Source organism: Drosophila gunungcola, unplaced genomic scaffold (genome assembly GCF_025200985.1).
Source record: "Drosophila gunungcola strain Sukarami unplaced genomic scaffold, Dgunungcola_SK_2 000001F, whole genome shotgun sequence".
NCBI classification, from domain to species: domain Eukaryota; kingdom Metazoa; phylum Arthropoda; class Insecta; order Diptera; family Drosophilidae; genus Drosophila; species Drosophila gunungcola.
Genome location: NW_026453197.1, coordinates 3,852,104 through 3,872,407, shown reverse-complemented (window position 1 = coordinate 3,872,407; position 20,304 = coordinate 3,852,104). Strand labels below are relative to the sequence as shown.

At 36.8% G+C, this 20,304-nt stretch overlaps 1 protein-coding gene across 1 annotated transcript; it reads left to right on the top strand.

Moving 5' to 3' along the window:
- The first annotated feature begins 5,168 nt into the window (after positions 1–5,168).
- LOC128261251 (protein phosphatase 1 regulatory subunit 14B) lies at positions 5,169–19,979 on the top strand. The gene is made up of 4 exons (XM_052994845.1): positions 5,169–5,546; positions 17,454–17,758; positions 18,338–18,412; positions 18,476–19,979. Exons 2-4 carry the CDS (start codon positions 17,543–17,545, stop codon positions 18,557–18,559), a joined length of 375 nt encoding a protein of 124 aa, XP_052850805.1. The 5' UTR covers positions 5,169–5,546; positions 17,454–17,542; the 3' UTR covers positions 18,560–19,979.
- Positions 19,980–20,304: the final 325 nt, after the last annotated feature.

The following is a 20,304-nucleotide window of genomic DNA, read 5'->3' as shown; positions in this document are numbered from 1 at the left end:
AAGCACTCTGCTGCATCTGCACCCTGCCGCCCATTAAAACACCCGCTCGTCGCTCGCTGCACAAAAGCCCAGCAAACACAAAGGCGGCAGCAGCGAATATGCAACCCCTTTAGGCCAGTTGCAAGACAACAACACAATCACAGTGGCAGCGAAGGGGGTTAAAAGGGAGGGGCAGTCGTAAAGGAGGAACAGCATTTGGAGCCATAAAGTGGGCAAAATGGGAAAGTCTGGTAGCAACATAACAAAAAACCATTGCATATTTCACGGAGTCACGTCACCCAAGTGGGCAGCTGCGTGTTGGAGACGCCTCCAACACCACCCCACGTAAATTTGTGCACATGTCTGGGAGAAGAAGGGTTTTGAAAGCACCGACAGCACTAGGATATACCTATAGATACCCTGTGTTTTTCGTAATTTGCCCACACTTTCTGCCAACCGACAAAGCCAATCTTTTGGTACCCCCATTAAACTCGAAAACATCATTTTATTTCGATTGTCAACTTAATTTACACTGTTAATTTTTTTTATGTATATTTAGGGATTATGTTATCATACTTTAACAAAGCACCATATATATATTCGATGTATTTGATACCAAAGTAATGTTTTTCCCAGCAGACTTAGACTTTATAATTGATTTTCCAAGCACACTGAACTTAATTTAACTCTGGTTGATGCGTTATTTTATTTTAAGAAAATTATTTTTTAGTTTTACATTTTGATAAGCTTTTACTTGGCTATGAGCCGTTTTTTCTGTCTCATGATAAGCTGCAAATTTTCACATATTTTCGCAGTTTTAAACCAACTTTCCGTTAACCACACTAGAAAACGGGCTTTTGAAAACAAATCAATGATTAATATAGAAAATATAAACAAATAAAATAATCTATGTATAACATTTATTACATATTTGTTTTTATAAGTTGTGTAAAATGTTTTACCAAAAAAAAAACAAATAATTTCAATGAAATTTTCTACTGAACCTGAAGCACACATAAGTTTTCTGTAAAATATTAAAGATTTTCATACTTTTTTTCCAGTGACGACTGGGAAACTGTTCTCTAAACTGTCACTACTTAAAGTTAAATAACAACCTCAAGTCCTAACTACACTTTAGAGTGGCGAAACTAAGAGGGCATCGCAGCCGCGTCGCTTAAATTGCATCTTCAGTGCAGATTCTGCTGTGTTGCCACTGGCAACCTTAATGCTTTTAATGCAGGACAAAAAGGACTGGAAAGGGCGTCAAGCGGAGGGCGTGGCAATTTGGGGGGTGTTTGGATGGGAGTTTGCTTGGTGATTACATCCAACTAAAAAGTGATTTGCATTTATTTTCCTCACCGAGCTGAAATTGTTGGGGGGTTTCCCTTTAATTGCACCAGAGAGAGAGAGAGATACAGAGTTTTTTTCAAGCAATTATCGATGCACCTTTACGTTTTGAAGCCAAAGTTTTTGGCTGCCACAAAGTATTTGCAGAATGTCGTCCTTAATGCTGGCTTCGACAAATTTCCAAGAAAATTGCATGAGCTTGCATGACTTGTGGGAGTTTGTGCTTTTCCCCTAATAAGGGTTATTGACACAAGTGCACAATGCCCCAGTCGTATTGTGTATACATATATCCTTGCATTTGTGTATTTATTTTTAGCAGTTCTTCTGGCCAAAGTCTGGGCTGCTTTAAATTTATTTGCCTTATCCGTACAACTTATTCGCTCGTGTCACAGACGTCGAGACGCCAAAGTTCAATAGCATTGAAGTCGGGGACCGAAAGCAAAAATTTAGAAAATCCCCAATGAGGCGGCCACCCCCTAGAATCTAGAATCCTCCGCCCTCCAGCGGCAAATGACTGCAAGGACTCGTAAAGCATTTTGGACAGAAGGACATGTGCACGTGCAGCCAGAGAGCTCGTAAATTCTTCACATTTAACGAAATGGAAATTTCGCCAGACAAACCACAAAAGGGAAGGGAATTTGGTGGGAGTTGGGAATCTGGATTGCAATGACTGACAAGACGTGCCGGGATCGGGGTCTTCATCAGTCGCCAGGTGGGCCAAAGGTGTACCTGGTGGGACTCGAGGTTCGTCGGCTGTATCTGCTTTGTATTGTGTGGCCTTGCCGCTGAAAAACGTGTTTGGGTTTTTCGCCAGAAAGTTGTTACTTCTTTTCCCATTTAATTCTCGCATTTAGACACAAAAGCCAAACAACCAACACTCCGAATGAATGAATCTGCTGGCTTGTTCCAACCAAAGCAGAAGAGCAAACATACCGACAAGATATATGAGTAGTGGTTTTATCAGGGGCTGTATCAAAAGGGGCATCTAAGTCTGAAGTCCCCAATTTGCAGAGGTAACTAAGCCCCTGGCGATTTTAAACAGCTTCTTGAGCTCAGCATAAATTCTGCTTAGCACATAGTAACTTTAATTTAAACAGTCATAGATAATTTTATCCAGCTTGTGACAGTAAACGAGCAAATAAAATAGAAATACTCAGCTCGTTTACATAATAGAAGCTTTAAAAAGACCTTGGATAACCGTTCCACATAACAGCGAAATGTGTGAAAGAAATACGAGAATCATAAGTGCCAGAAAAAGAAACTTAAGAAAACCCAAAGTAATGAAATCATTTCTTTTAATACCAGCTAAACAAGTTTATTTGTAATCAAAAGCCGGTGAGTAAATAAGGGAAATTCGAAACTGATGAAAAGTAAAATGTAGCCAATCTCTGAAAAAACTATTTAGACATTAATCATTCTGACCGGGTTTAGTCACACTTCTCACACACTTTTTGCCAAGAAGAAGGGAAGCGGTATTACCTCTCCCAAAAACATAAAAAGGTAATGAAAGCCAAATAATGATGCGTAAAGCCAAGCCCCTAAAAAAAACCCGACTAATCATTAATTATATGCAAAAGAAAAATAAAGAAAAAACTTTCAAATGGCCAGACTTCGTCGCGACTATTAAACCAATTTTAGCTTTTGTTTTTTTCGTTATTTAGGAGCAGTGGACAGACACACAGACAGGGTGGCCAAATAGAATTAATGGGGAGCATAAAAGCGTATTTCTCATGCAAAAGGCGAAGGCGTCAAGGAACCCTCTACTGCCGATTTTCAGTGTTTTTTTGTGGGGTGGCAAAGACTGGCTTCACCGCACAATAAATGCGCAACAAGGGGCCATAAACATGGCTAAGAGCAGATGAAATTCCAGTGGCAGATGCTGTCCCAAGATGAACTCTTGAACTTGGGTTCAACGGCTTGGCCAAAAAACAAAGACAGGGTCAAAGGAGCGCCAGCCAATTGAATATTTAAGGGCTCCCAAATTAAGCATACGCAGCGTTGGCCACCAGCCATCTCAAGTGTGTATCTTATGCAACACAAAAGGCGGTTGGTTAGCTTAAACATTTAAAGTGTATTAGAAAGGAGGAGGCCAGGCCACATAAATATCTTATTACTTTCGCGACCAAGAAGTTGTGTGTTGTCAAAAAGGCAAAGAAAGGTAATTAAGGCTTGAGACAACGGAGCTTAACGTCCACATCCGCTCGGCTCTTCAAATATTTATTTATTGATTTTCTTAAACGCTTTCTGCTCACTTTTTCGCTCGCTTCTTGGTCATTTGAGTGACGTCTGTCACATTGTGTTAAGTCCCATTCTCCAAGCGAATTCGTCGAGCATAATTGGCAGCCGAATATGGCCATCATTCTGCTTGCTCTCGGCCACTGTTAACCGGCTGTTAGCCGGATGTTAGCCGACTGTTAGCCTCCGTCGTTTTTGTTCTGTTTTCAAGTTTATGGTCAATGGCTGTGCATCCGCTCTCGTGCCGCTTCTGCTTGTGCCTTTGCCGCTCCAACTGTAAATTTTGACCAGTTTCGCCCGCTTCTATTGCATTCTTTTCTCTCTCTCTCTCTCTCTTTTCCATTCTCTCCCTCTCTCTTTTCCTCCCCCACAAAGTTGCAGTTGGCTGCAGTCGGCGGCGCCTTTGTTGCGGCCATTCTAAGCTCAAAGCGCTGTCGGTGCCTAGCAGCATAACATTTGTCGCCGTGGAAATATAAAAATTAATTTCTATTGTTTATGTATTTGTAATTTTTTGTGACCTGTAGTTATCCGTTTTGGCCGGCTCAAAATCGTTGTCTTTATAGTGCCTCTTTCTTAATTAAAAGATTTTCTTAACTATTATTTTCAAATTTGATAGAAAAAAAATTATGCAAGTGTGAGATTATAAAAATTTAGGTCTAATATCAGCATATTAACATTGTTTTAATTATTATATAAACTTTCAAATAATTATTAATTTAAAAAACATTTTCCTTTTTTTTTTCTCTCAGGACTTTTAATTTTTAATTTGTTTTAGATAGTAGTTATCAATAAAAGTATCTTTTACATTCGTTTGTTAAAATTTTTGTTAATATACTTAAATGAATCAAACTAGAATTGTTGGCATCAAAGATTATTCGATGATGATGGTAATTTAAAATTATAAAAGTATAATTATGTATACATTTAAAATTTTAAACTACCACATTTGAATTTGTAGTTCAAAAATATTTTTTTTTAATCCGTAATTGCAGGAAGTACATGAACATTTCTATACATTTAAACATTTCTATGGAAACCTTTTTGTAGTAGTGTATTAATAGATTGACTAAAACGAACGTTTTTTTGTTTTTTCAGTTTAGTTAAACTCTTGCTTCAGTTATTTTCCACCAATGTTGTTTTTGAATCCCTTAAAAAAGTACATAAAGCGTATTTTTCATTTGCACGCTAATTTTCACCGAAGTAGAAAATATAATTTAAGAATACATTAAAACTATTTTTTATGGAGGTGTGATTTCGCGAGTTCTGGTAAGAATAATACGAATCTAATAGATGGACGGGGCCTATAAATACAACATGTGTAAATAGTTTGGCATGTGAGCCAAAGTCGATTGGCATGACAATAAATTTACAGATCGCGACTTTGGATTATCTCGCGATGAAGAGTGCCTACAGCTACCTGGAATCATTGGAGCTCGAAATGCTGGGTGCTGAGCCGCTGGTTATTAATCGCACCATAGTTCTTCCTCAGCTCCACAAAACAGCAGTCACAACGGCTCAAAGTGCCAAGAGCTAACAGCGAAAGAGAGCGCTCTGTTAGGCGTAGCATTGGTGTGTATCCGCCAGATACTTTTCCGATTCGATTCAGTCTGCCGATTCAGTCTTTCATTGGTGCTCACCGGCTGCGCGTGCTAAGCTCTGGCCCACAATTACTCAGCCTTTCCCTGATATTCAAACTCCGGGCAATCCGCTGCCGCTTGATAAACAAACAGTTAAACAAACCGCTCGAACTCGAACGTCGCCGTGTGTGTGTGTTTCGCCCTCATTGTGCTCTCGTGCAAATGAAAATTTCATTGAGCAGAAAGTCGCAGCAGCAGCAGAAAAGTGGAAAATCCTAAAGCGGCACCAGCCACAGCAAAAAAGAAAATAAATTAAAATCTCGGCAAGTGAAATTTTAGTCGAGAACTATACGCTGCAATCAAGCCAAACTTAGATAAACGAATCCATCGCTGGAAAATTGCCAAAAAGTAAATTATACTTAAATGATTCTGTTTTTTTTTTTTTGAATAGGAAAATGTGGGAGATTTTATGGTTGTCATTTTAAAATAAATCAACATTGGTGTCATAAGTCAAACAAAATATTATATAATTTCTAGTTTTGCTTAAATTATGTTATACCCTTATCTAAAATAAAATTTGAAAGAAATTCTCTGTATTACATTTTATTAGAAGTTGGTAAAATTGTTGGTAATTACCATTAATCGGTTATTTAGAATTGTATTTATATTAGAGAACGCTTTAAAGAAACTCTAAAAACAAACAATTAATGTTTAATATTATTTTCCTCAAATTAATGAAAGGCAAAAATATTAATTATAAATATGGTCAAAGCATAATATGAATATAAACTTCTTTTTACAGATTATAAAAATGCTTATTTGAGTAAAAGTTAGATTTATATATTTTACAAACATTCGTTTACCAATTTGAAGTAACAGCTTTTTAAGGCATTTTCCTAATCACCTTATGTTGGCGAACAAAAAACGAAAATGCTGTTCAACACCCAGAACTTTCATCGCAGTCGAGAACCGGAAAATGTTGTTTTTTTTTGTTTGTGCTGTCTGCTCGTAGACCAGTCGATCGGGTCGATTTGTTTCAGCTGGCCAGTGTCCAGAGAAGAAGCGTGCCCGTCACAGCCACCTGTCCAGTCCCAGGCCGAGTCCCATTCCCAGTTTCGGGGCCAGAGCCTTCCCATTTTCATTTCCACGTCCAGTGGCATCAAAACCCGCAGACTTTGCGGCACAGAAGCAGAAAGTTGCAGCAACAGCAGCCAGTGCGTGTTGAGCTGCGGAATTTTATGCAGTGGCTGCCGCCTCGTTTACGTTTTTATTTTTATCTGCGCGAGTAATTCTCCCATTTTACAACTTCATATGTGAAACTTTTATTGGCAGCGAAGGGTGGTCTGGACTGGACGGTCGGCGCTTCTGGCCACGCACCCAGCGGATCGTAACGAAAACGCAACTGCGCTTCACGCTTCCAATCCCCAAGTGGCAGTGGGTTTCGGTGGGGGATTTGGCCGGGGACTTATCAGGGGTTTTGGGAGGTACAACACAGCCAGCGAGACGCGCTTGAATTCCGATTAGAATTCTCCTAGATCGGAGATCTCGTGCTGGCCCGCAAATCAAACACAGAAGTTTCCAGTCTGAGTGGCCAAATTAGCTGGCAAATATAAGCATTAACAACGGCTGCTTTCACAGAAAAATGCTAGAGAATAGCAGTCAATCTGTCTTTTATTTACCCTTTAAGTCTCCGTTCACGAAATTTCATAAAATATAGCCAGATGTCTTTTTTATGATTCTACTTATATGATTGTCTCAAATCTTGACAGAATTATTGCACAGTAATATAGGTTCTAACTTTACAAAATTGTTTTACCACTTCAATGAATTTAAGTTTAATTATACACTCTTCTTGATTCTTTTATGTTTATAATCAAGTTCAAATTTATATTTTATTTTTACCTAACTTAAGGTAGTGCGTAAACTTTTTTAAGTTACTCAAAATGTTCTAGTAAAACATCGAGTATTTTTTTTTAAAAGGTACAACAAATTGTACAGAAAAAACTCTTTATAGTAAGAATATGTTTAGTATATATATAATGTGTTCTCGGTATTAATTAAAAAAAAAACCAATTTAGGTTTCAGCAGAACTATTTCTTTTTTTTTAACAAAGAAATACTCATTTTGTAACATTTACAAATATAGTGCAGATATGTATATAAACAGAGACATGGTGTTTCTTGAAATCGATGAGTTTCTAGTCCAAAAATACTATTTATCTTATTCAACAGTATTTTCTGCTGTGCATTTTGCAACTTTTCGCTGAATGAGAATCCTTTGTTCGGCGGAGGAGAAAACTTTCTTGGCCAGACAAGACTCCAATGTGCAAGAATGCAATTCAGTTTAATTGAGTTTTTTATCAATCGCAGACTCGCTATTCCTTGGCCTCAGCGCACAGAAGTTGTGTTATTGGATGCTGGTGCTGGCAAATCGCGGCAAAATGTGTGTCGACAGGCGTAATTTCTTTTATGTTGTGTCTGCTGCGTTTTGTAACCTGGTTTTATTTGCAGTCATAACATTTCGCGGCCGCCTGTGTCTAATCACTGTGCAGAGCCAGTAAAAACAAACACGCCACCAGATACATTAACAGATACAAGATACATTGAGTATTGGACACACGACGCTTGATTCTGACATGCTTACATATTTTGCTTTTTTTCGCCTTTTCCTTCTCGATCGATACGTTTACAGGGTGCTCGGAAGCGTGTTAAAGCTGCAGTTACAGAAACAGATACAGATACAGACACAGACACAGAAAGAGATACAGATATAGATAGAGATACAGTTAGCAAGACTAGATAGGCAAATGTATCTTTAACTCATTACGCACGTTTCCGCGGGTGAATCTAGTGGGTCTTTGGTTCCATTGTCTGGCATGACTTGAGACACACTCTCTGCAGAGGGCACAAAATCTATGTTGAGATACAAACCCAGGCTGCTTGTTCAGCTGGCAGATTGCAGATTGCAGATTAGCGCTTTGTCTTGCACTGAAGGTCGCTTCAAGAAGTTGCCCCATCGCGGGGATAGATCACCAGATGAACTTGAACCCGGCAACTAGCAAATGCTGTGCTTAATGCCAAACAACCATAATTTATAGACGAAACTAAACATTAAACCACTGAACATTTGCAAACATCCTGGGCCGTCTAAGAATAGCCCGAAGAAGCAAACAAACAACGTTTCTATGTGGCAAAGACAAATTCAACGGAAAAAATATTTATCTTAAAGAGCAAACGTAACTGCTCAAATGTTTTTTTTTTTTGTTTGAGATTTCGTCAAAAAGATTAATAAGCAATTTTACGTTGTGTTCCCCTTGGTTTTGTCTTTCTATTCGGAGGCAGACATCTACGTGTTTGGCATAATGCTATCTGCAGATACACCGAACAGTATCTCGCAACGGAAATGTATTAAAAGCTCGTTCAAAAATTAAAAGTAACGGAAGGCCCGTATGTGTAGCAGGCGAAAAAACATTGATACCTGTGATACCTGTATGTATCGACAATAGATCAATTTTGGCAAAGTCTTTTGAATGCCAATCATATAAAGGGTGTGTTCAATTGAATGAACTGCATCTCAAACAATTTAAATGATTTATGACTGAAGCAGAAATTATGATAAATGTGATAAATTATGTGCATTTGAGTGGGCTTAAAATCATTTCAATGGTTTTTAACAACTATTTAAATCGTAACTCAAAGCGGAAATATATATAAATATTCCTAATTGCTATTTTCATTTTACATTTATATATAATTCGTTCAAATAGAATTTAGTTTTTTAAGGGAGAACAGCAAATAATTTAATTGAATTAATTTGTATTCATAAATAACTAATAGAATTATTTCCAATTAAGCAAGTTCTAATTAAACTCCAGACTCTTTCAATCTACTGCAAATAAATCAGACTGACAGACAGTCGAGATATACATGGAAAAATAGTGGAATCATTGAACTCTAACCCACTGCGGACAGCTGGCAATCGACAGGGCTGACATGGCGTATGTGTAATGTGATTGCAGCTATAAAACTACACTTATAAACACAACTATATGGCCCCATATACGTATATGAATGCTTGTGCATGGTGTATTGATAGAGGGAGTTCTTTGTGACAATGTTCGCAGCTCGTTGTGTTAAATAGAAACTCGAAAAAATTAGGAGAATATTTCAACAATTGCCAATTGAATTCTTCAATAACTTTCCAAATATTTTGAAGTAAGAAAAAAGTCTAAAAGTGTCAAAAATAAAATATAATTTGTATAAATAAATGATCAAATTATCATAAGTCTGCGATACTCATAAAACTTCGTTAAAACCAATTAATTTATTTAATAAATTTGTATTTTATTGGAATTTGTACATGATTTAATTGTAATTTACACAAAACAAATTTTTTTTTTTGCTAAGTCTATTTTGAAAGCTAAATTTCCCACAGTGCAGCTGACTAATGCTATGCGGACTCATTCGCTTGACGATTTTATGACTTTGGCAGTGCCCGAGAACTTTACCAGCTATACCACCGGGCATGGCATCCATTACCACCATTACATGTACTATATAACGCAAAGGCAATCATAAATAAGTGTACAACGAACTTGACTCTTCGGTGGGTGCGTGTACTGTGCGTGTGATTTCCGTGATTTTAGCCCCCAACCCCGCACCTCCAACTCGCTTTCTATTGCTCGATTTATCATATATTTGCCTTTGTTATTTATAGACATTCCAGACATGTCAGACGTAAATATGCAAGTACACATATTTGTTGATTGCTCTTTCGGCTCCGCTTTCAGTGCACCTCCCCAGACCTCTATGAACCCACCTATCCACCAATCCACATGCCCACATAGCCACATAGCCACATAGCCACCCACCCCATCATACCTTTTGTGACTTTGAAATGCGTGCGGTGTTCGTTCATTATCGATTTCTGGCGGGGCTGCGAGTTCAGGAGCATTTGATAACCAAGCCGGAGTTACACTTCCTCCAGAAGGGGGTTTCTGCTATTAAAATCATCCCTTTGAAACCCCAACTGTTAAGTAAACATTCGCGTGATTGCCCAACAAACATCAACAGGAAATAGAAAGATAACAATTGGCGTTTCTCAGAAATTTTCTAAGTTTTTTCCTGGATAACAGATGCATTTTTGTGGATTCTTAGTACTAAGAAATAATTTATAAGTTGTGTACTTTTCTGTTTTGCTTATGCCTTTTACTATTCAATAAATAAGGTCTTAGTCACTTTTTAAATGGGGAATTTCCTATAAATACACTGGTAAGAAATGTAGTAAGTCCAAGTATTTGTTATCAATTTAAATATTTTTCGCTTTGATTTTTATCCGTTTCAATTTTTAGTTATTTGAAATATATAAACAAAATTCATTTGTGGAATCGATTTTAATATGTGAAAAATTTATTTCAATTTATGTTTAATCTTAAATATAACAAATTAAAACAAATTAAAATATGTAGCACATATTTGACATTGACTTAAGCACTTAGTAAAGTATACAAATTATTATGATTAAATATTTAAGTGTAATTTTTAATATAACATTTTTAAGTCAGCAGCCAAATATTTATTTTTACTATTCTATTTTTTAACACTGTATTTTAATTTTGGTTTGATAATTTGGTACTTTTGGCAAAAGTATACCATGAATCGTTTTCTACAAATATTAGTATTTTTCGGTCTATTTCTGTCTGAGGTTTTTCATCTTGCACAATCGTCATTAGAGATCCCAAATTTTTCCACAATACGTGTGTGTTTTCGGTCGCCATTGCGAAATATCGGTCAATCCGTTGGACTCAATGAGAAATGACATCTATTTATAAATGGCAAAACTTTTATTCCACTTGCGACCATCACTCACCGAGATTTCTCACACCTAGCCGAGCATTTTCTCAGAGTCCGTGACGCAATCGCAAACTTGCAGTGAGCCAAGAACGACAAAAACATTGCGTAAACAATAAATTAGCCAGCAAATACGATGGCTGGAAAAACAGTTTAGCCCATTGTACTTTGTTTGATTTTTTCCGCTCCGAAAACGATGTTAAGCAGACCGCCGTCGAGGAGTTTGCCGGGGCTTAGAATACTGGGAAGTCGCGGCCAAAGTGCGCAAACATTTGCCAAAGGTAATTTATGCAGGAAAACTTTTTGCCCGGCCAAATAATGCTGCGTATCATTTTTCCATGACAACTCGCTTTTGGCAACTGCCCAGTAAGCAGTCCGAATCCGAGTTGGCCATCTCCTTCGGGGGTCAGCGACCTCGGACTTGGCTACTGCCTACCTAATGGCCACTTGACTACTGCCCAACTGCTCGCGGATATCGTAGGTGTTTTCACTTGTAATTATTTACCCATAAGGTTGCCACTCAAAACACTTTTTTTGGTCATTTTTCGCTTTGTCCGGCTTGTAACCTCGTTTCGCTTTGGCCAGTGAAAAAAAAGGCCTGAAAAGGGGCTGACCAAAATGAATAAACAATAAGCCAAATTAACTTTTGAATATTTCTTCAAAAAAAGAATAAAAAAACGTGGATCAAAATGTTTCTGTTTACCTTCTCCCGAAAATGACTCACCACATACCTCGCGAATCAATTGATTGCTCAATCCGAGAACCCGAGAGCTCTCAACTTGGCCAGACTTTTTGCGACTCAACAATTTCTGTGGCTGCCTTCAATTTAACTGTGGAAATTTTTTCAACTTTTTACTTTTCATGTTATTTGAGAATGCTTTTGTTGGTTTTTTTAACCGATTCTAATTGAAGTTTGCTTTATAAAGCCAACAGTTTTCTAAACATGTTTTTCGTTCTAGTTTACCCTTTAAGTAGCCCCATTCATTTATTTAAATTCTCAGCGCCATCTGTATCCTTTGAATTCTTCTACCTGAATGTTTAAACAAAGTGCTGTTGATTAATTGGTATTTTAGCTAAAATCTTAGCTTCGTTAAAGATTTAACGAGCAAGCCTAACAATATATGTCTTACCTATTAACGAGCCATCAATGTCCGAGAATCTCCGCAGAATTGTAAAAAGACAGACGTGTGTCTAGAGGGGAGGGAACCCATCAATCAGAAGCTAGGTGCTAGATTGTCAAAAATAAGCAGTCAGGAATAATACTAATTAGACAGTCGGTTCGACTTGCATGCACAAACAAATTGCATAAATGTGCCAATGGGCAGCTGCGGGTTATCAAGATTGTTTATGCAATGCCTCTGATTATTTAAATGAGGCAGCAATTCCATATAATAATTTATTGTAGACGCGTTCGATGTTTTGTCTGACCGATAAGCCAGCCGTTGAATAACGTGATTATTAAACAGTATACTTACAGTATAAATTAATAGTGGCAGACCAAAGAGCAAAACTGATAGCAGGAACTAAAGCCTTCGATATCAATGAATTTGGGGCCCAGGTCTCTTTCTTTTCAAAGATTTCATAAACTGGTTTTATGTTGTTTCTGGCTTCGACTTTTCTCAATTCTTCTTTCAACTTTTTCTGGGAATTTCACGGCCCGCGAATCATAAAGCATTTGCATAAACAAACGCTGCTTCTTTGTGCGTTTTATTTTGTAGGCTTTTAAGCACAAAAGCGTCACATTTCACTTTTCCCCGTGGGCATGTGAAAATTTCGACTTGAATCAACTTTTCAGAAACATTCAAAGCCGATCTCGTGAATCCAAAAGTATTTCTTTCTATATGGGTTAATGCCATGCTTAGTCTGATGAACTTGATATTTCGGTTTTGGTCTTTCTTATCATTATTATTCTTTGACATATTTATTTTCTGGAAATGTAAATTAGGGTTGAGACCAAAAGGAAATCGAAATCGATATCGAAATCATTAGCCCAGATTTAGAATATCTCAATATCTACACGTACCTCACACTTAAGTTTTAAAACTGCGGTAAATGTTGTTTTATAACTTGGCCGAAACATATTTCATTTATTTGGCAACCGTTCAAATGGCCATTTCCATTTTTTTAGAGCACTTTTAAGTGCTGGTGCAAAGTGTTTTATAGACCCGCAGCCATATATGTGGATATGAACACAACATAAATGTATAATTAATCTTTAATTACCCACCTTGAAATTAACATACACTTTCTGCAGTCGTCATTTGGCGCCTGTCCAAAAATGATATTTCCCAATTTGGGCACCCAAATCGACAGACTGTTTAAATGTTTCTAAGGCAATTGCGACACAATCGATTTGCATTTATCCATAAATGTTCAATGTTCACATTTCAATGGGAAGTACAAGCGGTGGGGATGGTATTTAAAATTCAATTTGGAAGCGGAGCTGATGAAGGTGAACAAATTAGGCCTTTGTTTTGAGCTTGCTCTGGTTCTGACGTCGACTTCGATTGTGTTTTTTTCATTTTCTGGCTCATCCAATTTACGATTATTAATTGAACTTTTGAGACACAAAATCTGATTAGCCATCTCTGATGGTTAAATAATTTGAGCTTTTTCTTTCAAAATTGAGTTCAACGAATGCATTTTGGTTGTCAAAAGGCAGGGATCAAATCGTGATTAGATGATGGAATGGATTATGAGTGTCCTCGACTTTAGACACCACTGAAATATTTATCGTTGACATTTCACTTTTGGGACAAGAGCAGAGCGGCAATCAAATGCAATTTACATTTTTAATTTGACTGTGGCTGGAAATCGATCGTATTTGAAATGCATGAAACTATTCCGAAAATTGCAATCGCATGCAGCCAATTCGTTTAATTTTTGTTTCTGTCGAGGTGCACTAATTTCCTTTACAAAACCAAAGGTAAAACCCAACTAGGTTTATCCAAGTTGTGAGAAGTATTTCACACACAAAAAAAATCAGCTACTTATTTTCGGTAATATTTAATAGAAGCATGCTTTTATTTTGAATTTTTTGTATGAAAATAGATATTTGATTAAATAAATTAAGTCAAATTTATTAGCAATTAAGACGGAAAACTCAAAACAGTTTTTATAAAAATTCTCTTTATATTTCAAAATAAAAATTATACAGGGTAAAATGCAAGCAATCCTTTTCGAATTTCACTGCTGTGAAATTGTTTTCTTTCCATTTCAAAAATTTAATGATTTTTACTTTTCAAGCGACTTGTTTTAAATCTTAGCTGCATAATAATCCTTTGAATTCTTTTACCTTATAGATAGTTAATTAAGCTTATATATTAGATTTGGTAAAGATTTAACATCCAAACCAGATGTTTGACTTTTAGAATTCAGCTATGTCCGAAAAATATTTTATTACAAAACATTTAAAATCAAATTTGTATTGACATGTTAAAACTTCAATCCAATCACTTTTCTTACTGTGCACCGATTCCGGAAGTTTCTGCAACAGTGCACTGCAAGGGAATAGAGTGGGAAGAGGGTGCTTGATACAATTTTATTCGCAGTTAGCCACCACTTTGTTGTTGCTGCTGGGCCAGCTGTTGCTGGTGCACATGCAAAATGTTGCATGTTGTTGCCGCATTGCCGTAGGCATTTCATCATAATATTTATGCAAAGTTTCAGCGATAGATGTGGCAAGCCATAATAATAAAGGTATAATTTGCCTTTGCGCCCCCCTTACAACATCATCGCCCTTCGTAATCTACGGTCAAATAGTTTTTGCTCTCGTTTCTGTATGTTGTCTTTGGGAAAATCTGAGGAAATTCCTTAGATAAGTTTCTTCGTGGTAAAAATAATTCATTAGATCCCACGATTACAGTTGACTCAGCAAAATAATTCACTAGTTAAGCGTTGAGAATTTTTTATGAAATTGGTTATTTCTGTCGTTTTAAGTTACCCTTACTTGATTAAAAGAGTTACATTATTATTACATTACATTACATTACATTTTTTTAAGAATTTTAAGTGATTGAAATCCAACATTTTACTAGTTTTTGGAATCTTGAAATATTTATTTTACAAGCCGAAAGAACAAATAAAGAATTTAAAGGTATAATTTATAGTTTAAGGCTCTGCCAATTTAATTCATCAATAATTGTGACCTATAAACAAATTGTGTAAAATAAGCGACTGAAAGCTCTGTGATCAAGTGAATGCAAATGTTTTATCATTAATCATTGCCTTAAAAGCTATTTCTAAATCATGACCAAGAGAGAGTATGTAGTGCATCACTTAAAGAGTAACGGGTATAAGGAAATGTTTTTCAAAATCCAAGATCGCTGATTTTCCCAGAGGGTATTCTAAGATGGTAATTTCATCCTCCGCTTCACACGTTTTGTCTTCGGCTAGCAGTCTTCCAAAATGGTATCATGTCGCCAGTTCATCAGCAATGCCCGTAGGAGTGTTCCCCGGTGCTCCAGTAGTGGGCCAAACGGATCCACACAATTAACTTCGTTTAGGGTAATTTCCGGGCCAAAGAACTATGAAAAACATACGGTATGTACGGCATGGAACTCAGTGTCTCATGTTACAAGACCAAACAAATCTCTGGGTAAATCGGTTCTTTCTGCCCCAAGGGAAAGCAGAAAGCTGGCCGCTCGACATGCGAGTGACAAGTTAAACGTCGGTTTCATAATTGCTCACGGCTCTTGAGTAAATCTGGTATCAGATTTCGCACGGGCTGGAAAATATAAATTCAGTTGTGTGAAAATCGCGGGGTCGGGCATTGTTTATTTTTATTTTTAGCGGCGAATGCGGAAAACTCTTTCTATATGCAATGCAGTTGTTGCTGCTCCGCTTGCCACATGGCCCGCAATTTCGAAATACCTCTCAGAAAATAACGAAAACTATTTCAATACTCGACTGCGAGTATTTGCAATTCAATTTCGTTTTAGTGCAGACCAAGAACGAGAGTAAAACGAGTTTGTAAACATTTTTATTTTTTTTTTGGGAAATTGGAAATTTCAAGGTTTGCACAGCCGAATGTTTTTTTGGGGATGTTTTGTGTTACTGGATCAAGGATTCCCCCCAGGTGCGTCGGTAGGGGGGTGGACAGGTGTTAGGGGCTTTTTTTTGGTGCCTGGCACCACGACCTCTGTTGCTATTGACACTCGGTTGGGGGCTAACCTTTGTTTTGCCCCCTTCATTTGGGGGAAATGCTGAAAAGATTTCACTTGAACTCAATATGTGCTTATAAATAATACTCAAAGCCAATATTGCCAGCTCAATACTTCATAGAAAATGTCAAGTGAGTGAATTTATGTTCTACAGCCGCATAAATTGAGTTTTTATTTACTTTGCTCATTATTCAATGTTCTCGAAAAATACATAGATCAGAAATAGCTGCTAAAGCGTGACATTATATATGATTTATTACAAAAATATTCTCATGAAGATTTGTTTTGATTTTGAAAAGAACACATTTTTGAATGGCGATTTTAATATTTATTGGTCATTAAGCCATAATCTAACTATGTAACTATGTAGTTACATATATAATCCTTGGCAATACAAAACTTTTTCTAAACTTTAGTCTAGAAGACTCTTACTTTGCGTTAGTTTTTGTAACTCTTGCATACAAAATATTCTTAAAATGTTTTCAAATTTACACACAAATGAAATACGTTTCCCAAAATTGTTTCGATTACGTCTTCAATTATTTTGATATGTTAACTCGTAGCTTTAAAATAGTGAAAAATATAAATTGTTCCCAAAATAACGTTCTAGAATTTTGATCTTTAATATTTATTTAAGTTTTCCATTTACAAACAAACGTAAAGTTTGTCGGAACATGGTTAAGCGAAAGCTTACCATTAATTAAGTATGTTGTGCCCCTCGTCTGATATTTATCAAACAAAGTTTTCCCGAAACTTTGACCTTTTTTCAATGGTTTCAGTTACAGATACACTGGTTGTTTGTGCCCTGCAAAGCAAACATATTTTTGTGTCAAATCAGATTTCCCGCAACTGGCTGGGCCAAAAGTGAAATGTCAAAAATCAGAGCCATACGTTACACATTAATTTAATTAGCTGTTATATATTTATACATACCACTATATGTATGAACCTGCGATAGGAAAAAGCGTAGTGACACGTGAGCAATTATTCCCATCCAGTGTTTGGATGGCATGTCGTCGTTATTCCTGGTCATAGAAAAGTCCACTAACGAACAGATGGGTGGATAATGGATAATGGATGGTATGAATCAGAGCTCAGGGTCTGCAGGGCACAGAAGTTGGGTGAGTCACGGATGCGGGATTTGGAAATGCCTTTGGGCCAAGAAAACGGGCCTTGAAGTTGGGCTTTCGATCCGCAGAGAAATGGGTGTGCCGCACACTTACATATGTATACATAAGATTAATTTTTATTTAATTACCCAGCCGATTGAGTGTCATACTTACAACTGTTTTCCTCAATTGCAGCCACCACGCAAGCACGCCAATTAATCGAAGGCGTTCCGCAAATTAAAGTTCAATCAACGAGGCTTGTACCGCTAAATCGATCGCCGAAGATGCAGTGCGGCCTGGAGCAGATGAACGACTGTGAGCGGTCGCCGAACCGGACGAACCTCCGGGTCAACTTCAACGAGAAGGGGGCGGAGGTCAAGGAGCGGCGCGAGAAGTTCCTCACGGCCAAGTACGGGTCACACCAGATGAGCCTCATCCGCAAGCGACTGGCCGTCGAGATGTGGCTCTACGACGAGCTCCAGAAGCTCTTCGATCCACCAGTAAGTAGTGATTGAGTCATTTGATTGAAACTAGAAGTATGTATGGTTGATGGAAGTCATGACCAAACAACAACACCTTTTAAGTAGGAAAGAAAGTACTGACGATCGCACCTACAACAAACGAAATTTCTGATTTCAAATACCTCAAATTAAAATACCTCTTAGCGGGGCAGGAATGTGAAAATTGCGACCGCTACGCACCTTCAACAAAATTTCTGATATCGAATTTTTTGATGAAAAATTATTTATTTTGGTATATTGTAAAATTTTGTATTCTAAATAATTTTTAAAAATTGTTTATGTAGAACTTTAAAGATTTAAGGTACCTCTAGTAAAAACGATTTGCCATTTAACAATTATAGCATATGATTTTAAATAAGTATTTGCCCGCTAAACTAGCAAATTCTCCAAAAAGGGGTAAAGCAAACATTTGTTAGCTAAATCGTAATAACTTGTTAGTGGTCTAAATTAAACTTTGTTAAACATTCACCGAAAATTATCCCAAGCTGATCGAACTTTATATGTGGAAGCATTTTAAACATAATGTTCATTAATTAACCATATTTTCTCTGCCCCCAGAACGAGGCCATCGATGTGGACATTGACGAGATACTGGACATGGACACAGATGACATAAGAAGATCTCATCTTATAGTGAGTACCTTAATACCAATCCATAATATTACACCAGCTAACTGCGTTTTCCCACTTTTGCAGAGATTACTGTCAGTCTGCAAACGCCCGCAATCGGACATATCGAAGTTCATTGGCGATCTGCTGGATCGCGCAAAAACCCTGTAAATCGGCAGCCTCTCATTTAATAGATCATCCAGCAGACCTACACACATATAATATGCAGATAAACATGATTACCTAGAACATTAAGTTTAGCTTGGAACACAAAGAACAAAGAATTCAGTTTGCAAGTCTTTAGCCTACCTATTCGAACACTGTGTTGATTTTTTCCATGTACTTTAGTTGTTAGTTTGTATCTTTGCGCTGACTAATTTGAAGTTTGGCCTAATTTAAGCTACCCTTGGAAATGATAAAGATGATGGAGGTCGTTAGCCCTAAGCTTATGGTGTAATGCCGAGAAAACAAAACACTTCATCAATTTTGTGATGATACTTTTTAAATAAAACACAAACATGATATGGTCCCAAACCAAAAGCCAATGTTTAGCTACATTTGAATTGAAATCCATTGCAATGGAGAGCCCTCTTTAGTTAAATAAATACGATTAGATCCAATATTGAGGGGAATATAATCCCCTAGTGACACTCCGGTTGTTTTGCAAAACTAGTTCATTTGCATGTGTGTGCTTCATTTAGACGCCTACCAGTATAGATTCCGAAATATCATAATCTTCGTAGCCGAAAGCTGCAATTTAATAAAAGAACATTTTTGTAAGTACAGTGTGCGATCACCAAGTCAAAGATGAAAGCTCAGGTTCACTGCCAAAACGTGGAGGAGGAAGATATTGTATGCGCAGTTAGCAAGTACAAACGGTAATGGAGAACAGGAGCACAGTAAAGCCTGGCAAAAAGGAATTTTAACCACACATCCCACACTTTGTTCTCTTCAGGATCGAATCAAGAGTGCAAGAACACATCCTATAAATGGTACTGCATTTTAGAAGGCCAAGACTACACAATTTCAATAGTTGTAAATAAAATGTTAACGAACACTCCACAAATGCACACCCAAAAATTTGTAAATACCCTCGGAAAAGCATCAACACTTCTTCACTCCACGAAATCTACACCTCTTTGTAGTAGTATCTAAACATTTTCTAGCAATCAAATCGTAACGTAAAAGTATTTTAATGTGCTCAATTTAGGCGAAGGATGAGAGATACGTAATTATGATTATGTTATAGCACACTTAGACTCTCGAAATAAACCCCTTCTTCTCTCTATCAGATCTACAAAGTATTAGTAACTTCTTTAAAATGCTATTTGCATACTATGTAGTAACAACCAATTAATCATCGCATTACTCCATTGCAACATTTAAAAAAAAAACATAAAACGATTATTTAAGCAAGTTTAGCATTATAATACTTAATCATGCACACAATTCTCATTTAAATGAAAATCGGAAAAGCACACACAAAAACACGCTAAAAGGTGCGAAGAGCTGTTACGAAAAGCTAATTGAACATATTTATAAAACGCAAATAAAAAGTTTACAATAAAAATTTAATTGCTTTAGACAACAACATTTTGGCGTTTTATTTAACATTCGTTGCAATATAGTACCATAAACAAATGACAAAACAGAGATCCCTGGGAAAAGAGAATATTTTATTTGTGTGTTTTCGTAAATACCTTCTGAAAAGATAACGTTTGTCCTATAAAAAACATATTTTGTTCTTAATAAGCTGTTCCTTACGATTTTTAAGGTCCAAAGAAAAAGTGAAATAATTTCACGAGCATCAGTTAAAGTAAATAGTTTTTAATACTTATATCAACTTAAATTTTTTCTCTATAGAGAAATGAATATTATAAATAAACGAAATCATTAACCATAAGGAAACAAATTAA

Bases quoted from the DNA above. Each gene is read 5' to 3' on its own strand.
- LOC128261251 (XM_052994845.1), top strand. From the start codon at position 17,543: ATGCAGTGCGGCCTGGAGCAGATGAACGACTGTGAGCGGTCGCCGAAC. The intron at 17,759-18,337 runs GTAAGTAGTGAT...CTCTGCCCCCAG, and splicing joins AGAAGCTCTTCGATCCACCA to AACGAGGCCATCGATGTGGA. The intron at 18,413-18,475 runs GTGAGTACCTTA...CCACTTTTGCAG, and splicing joins TAAGAAGATCTCATCTTATA to AGATTACTGTCAGTCTGCAA.